The 4,416-nt window shown below is 53.0% G+C and overlaps 1 protein-coding gene across 1 annotated transcript; it reads right to left on the bottom strand.

The window, feature by feature from the left end:
* Nucleotides 1–214: 214 nt before the first annotated feature.
* On the bottom strand, nt 215–4,074 carry SERPINC1 (serpin family C member 1; the record flags this gene model as incomplete). The annotated part of the gene is made up of 6 exons (XM_084290833.1): nt 215–607; nt 1,103–1,167; nt 1,509–1,902; nt 1,996–2,133; nt 2,512–2,727; nt 3,694–4,074. The coding sequence occupies 6 exons, from the start codon at nt 4,072–4,074 to the stop codon at nt 434–436; spliced, it is 1,368 nt and encodes a 455-aa protein (XP_084146959.1). The 3' UTR covers nt 215–433.
* Between the last annotated feature and the right edge of the window lie 342 nt (nt 4,075–4,416).

The raw sequence follows: 4,416 nt of genomic DNA on the forward strand, positions 1-4,416 counted from the left end.
GGGACTGAGGAGTGTAGGTAAGGGCGCGTTCCTTGACAAGTCTCGGAAGCAACTTAGTGAAAAGCGTCCATTCAGAGATCAGTTTGTTACAGACAGACGTATAGGCTTTTAATGTACTGGGGGATCAGAGTTACAGTTTGATGCCTGAAAGGGAGGAGGGGTTGGATACAAGAACAACAGCGATGCTGGACTCAGTCCTGGATGCCACAAAAAATTCAGTTTCCTCTGAGCAAGAAGAAGAGGTGCCCTCTGAGACCCCCTCACCTGACACAGCAAGGAGGGGCAGGAGCAGCCCAGCTGGTTCCAATCCGTCCCCACAGCTTGCACCAAACAGTAAGACCAACCACCCCGGCAGCGATGTGGGCTGCGTGCCGATACCCTGCTGCCCCTTTTTCAAGGGCAGAAAGGGAGAAGTGAGGCCCTGACAGCCCATTTAGGAGCAAGGATCAGATATTCTGCCCATGAAGATGATGGTGTTGAGGGCGGCTTCCCGGATGAAAAGCAAGAAGGGCCTGTTGGCTTCAAAGATAATTCTGTTCATAGGGAAGGAGCGGCCGGAGACAAGGACGGCTGTGGCCGCTGATGCCTCGCTGCCTTCTTCATTCACCTACCAACCAAAAGAGAAGATGGGTTTAAAATACAGGCATTATGCAGCAGTTGGAGGGCTCTCCCTCCTACCCCACCAGTTTGGAGCACAAGATGACAGCACAGGTCAGAGCACATTCTTTTACATTGGTAAAGAGGAGATCTCTACCCAAGGAAGGCAGGAGGACAGCACTGCCAGCCCAACCGTGCCAAGCTGTGCCACCCACCCGGCACACACTCGCCATGAAATAAGCAGGAAAGAGCACTTGAGTCTTGTCACAAAGCTTTGGATCAGGCCTCAGACTCCCATCGTGTCCTACTTGTGCTCCTAACACCTGCAGCATCACTGGGGGCTGAGCACCTTTACACGCTCAAGGTACTGTGGTTCTACCTTACCCCAGAGCCCCAAATCACTGAGGAAGTGACCACCACTGGTCCAGAGCTACTTTTTTTCCCTTTATGCTTCAAGTTTTTAAAAGAAAGAGCAAAACATATCCTGGGACAAAAGAAGGCTTACCTCAAGGAAGGCTTTGTGGAAAGCCTCAGATACGTACAGGTCTGTACGGCCCTCTGCAACTATGCCTGAAACCCAGAATAACAGAATGGGGAGAGTTACAACAATGTATGGAGAGAGCAGCTCAAGATACAAAATACCTCCATCCTTCATGACCTTTCATGACCTATGTTCAAAACAGAAGGCACATTTGCCCTAAAACAAGGATATCCTCCATCAACTGTAATTAATTACTCAACTCCCATGCCCTTGGTGCTGAGCAGGGCTGTGAGTCCTCGATGAGGACAGAGCACTGAGTCCCTCATGGGTCACTTCAATGTGGGCACGGTCTTTTTCCTCACGTGTTGCCCTGGCACCTGCAGAGGAGCGGTTATACCTCCACCTCCACCACCCCATTTCCACATCTGACCTGGGAGTCTCGCATTTTCTGGACTGAAGAGATCTTCCAGCCCCATTTTTCTCAGCTTCTCCTTGACACTGAAGCTGTCCTCAATGCGGAAGCGAGGGAGAGAGACTGTGAGAGAGACCTCCCGCATGGAGTCTATCCAATCCTGCAGCTTCTCCGATGTCAGGTCTCGCTCTACCTCCACCAGTGGCGTCCCAGCATAGGGCAGGACCAGCACCATTGTGATATCGTTCCCCTTGTAAGGCAGCTCCATCACCTGCACTTTGTCCTGGGGAACAGATGCGTGGCGGAATTTGGACTCTTGGTACATGATTGGGACTTGACAGGTCTCCCCGTTGGCTTTATGAAACAAATCCAGTCTTGTGTTCAGAGTCGGGAACTGTGATTTCCAGTGCCCCTACAAGGGAGATTGAGGAGCACAGAGACAAACATGAGCATCATTACTCCCCCCAGGGAAGTTGGCTGCTCCCCCAAGTTTTGTTAGCTGTACCTTAAAATAAATGGTGTTGACCAGGACCAGGACAGTGAGATCATTGATGCTTCCCTCTGGGATCACTTCTGTAATGCGCCTCTCTGTCTTATTAGCCACCCACTCATTTATGATCTTCCTGGAAAGCTCTGGCTTCTCCTGAAGGACGAGACCAAAATAGGTTAAGTCAAGGGTTATAAAAAACTTCTTTGTAACCCTTCTGTAGGAGGCATTACAGGGTGCACGCTGAGGAAGGACACTGCACAGTGCTGCAGTGTTTAGAAATTAGGAGCTGCGAAGTGATTGTGGTTAAGGAGCTGGGACAGGAGGAGCTGTGTCCTGTCCTCCCGCCTGCCTTCACTTGTGTCCTGCATGCCCAGAGCATGGCACTGCCTGCGGGCAGGAGGTGAGGACGCAGCAAAAGCAGAAGGGCAGGGAGGAAAAAACACTCCCCTCCCTCTGCCACAAACCAAAAAAAAAAAAAAAAACCCACACAGAAAAAAAAGACACACACAAACAACAGAAGTTCACACTCACTTTGAAGTTCAACGGCCAGAGTTTGGCTCCATACACTATTTCGCTGATGTTCTGGTAGGTCTCGTTAAAGACCAAAGATTTCTCTCCGAAGAGGCGGTTGGCTGATATTAGCTCTGACGATTTGTTGGCTTTCTTGTAAAGCCGGCAGTTGAGCTTGGCAAAGAAGAAGTGGACCTGGTCGGACGTCTTTTCTGAAATAGTATCAAACTGGAAGACCTGGAGGGGCCAAGCAGCGAGAAGAGATTCACCAGCCAGCTCCTGTACTCCCCCACAGCTCCACGATCCCACCAGCAGCCTTTGCCCTCCCTCACCAGCCTAAGCCACAGAACTGAGAGCTCTACAGGCCTTCAGAGCTTTTGCCCCCCAAGTTTTTCCTCTGTGCCCCCAACCCCTGTCAGGGAACCAGTTCCAGCCCAGCATGTGAGCCACCAGGCTTTCCCCAGCGCTGTTACAACCAGCACAGTCCATGCTCAGGGATTCAACCCCCCTGCCCCAGCCCCGGGGGGTCTCGCACAAGGCGGGCAGCACGGCAGGGGCCTGGAGGCAGCTCCTGGGTCAGCACAGGCCACAGGAGGTTTGGGCTAAGCCCTCCCGTGAGAAGGCCGAAGGCTGCTCCTTCCCAGGAGCAATTCTCATGGTCTGCTGAGTAATTCTGGTACTTGTTATCTGTTTTCTAGGATGTAGCAATTGCTTTGAGGGTAGGTTTCTGCAGCGCATTTTTTTCTCCCTAATCTGTTCCTAGCTGCCAACTGGAAGAACAATTCGAATTTGTCAGCTAGTCTCCAGCTCAAGGCTTTAGGCACAGAAAATCCCACAGCACAGCGCTCACAGACATCTGGGATCCCTGGCACCACCTCCTATGGGAGGGCACTGGCTCAGCGAGAGAAGGGTCCCCTCAGCAGGGGGGGCTGGCCAAGAGGGGAAGGATTTCAGCATTTTGCTGGTCTGCCCCCAGACTGCAGATGACCGCAGGTGGTCCCTGCAGAGCTGGGATCTGAACACAACAAGGCACGAGCAGCCTCACGTCTTCCTCCCCAGGGGCTGTTTAACCCAATGGTGCTTCTCAAGCCAGAGAGCCACCCTGACACGGATGGCTCTCGGCAGCTGTTGGCCACTGTCACCTCTGCAGCCTTTCAGCCCTTGGTGACAGCTACAGGGAAGGGCTGAGGAAACACCACCGACCTCCATGAGCTGCTGCAGGGTGTCACCACACGCTCCGAGCTTGGTCATGGCGAAGGCTGTAGAAATGCTGAGGGGCGACATGAAGATGTTTTCTCCATTGTCCTTGGAGTCGGCCAGGTACTTGTAGAAGACGATGGCGAAGCGCGAGTTGGCATTTGACAGCTCCCAGACCCGGGGGTTAGTGGACTCCGGGATCTTGCTCTTGCCCTTCCCTGGCTCTTGCCCCTCGCCCTCCTGGAACTTCTTCTCGGGGTTGCGATAGATGCACATGGGGTTCACCGGGATGTCGCGGGGCTTCGCAGTGCAAATATCTTCCACAACATAGGGCTTAGGGGCAGCCAGGCCCCAGACGCTGAAGAGACACACCACAAAGAGATGCATTGTCCTGGAACCAGAGAGAGAGCTCACTAGGCACCCGCCTGCCCAAGAAATCCCCAGTATTGTCACAGCACCCGAGCAGCAGGACCGCCACTGTACCCCCCTCCCATTGCCCTTTCATATTGCAGCTGCAGGACGAAGCAGGAGCAGGAATGCCTCGGAGCACACTCTGCTTTTACACATGACATAATGAAAACAGTGCTTTCCTACAGCCCCGGGTGCCTGTTTTTAAGCAGCCCTGGCAAATTGGTGCAAGGACATGTGGATCAAAGGTCTGAGCCTCCCCCACTGTACAGCTGCCAGAGCTGGGTCTGCAGTTCAGTTGCATTTATGCTTCTGTACAGC

Source organism: Netta rufina (genome assembly GCF_964035555.1).
Source record: "Netta rufina genome assembly, chromosome: 8".
Taxonomy (NCBI): domain Eukaryota; kingdom Metazoa; phylum Chordata; class Aves; order Anseriformes; family Anatidae; genus Netta; species Netta rufina.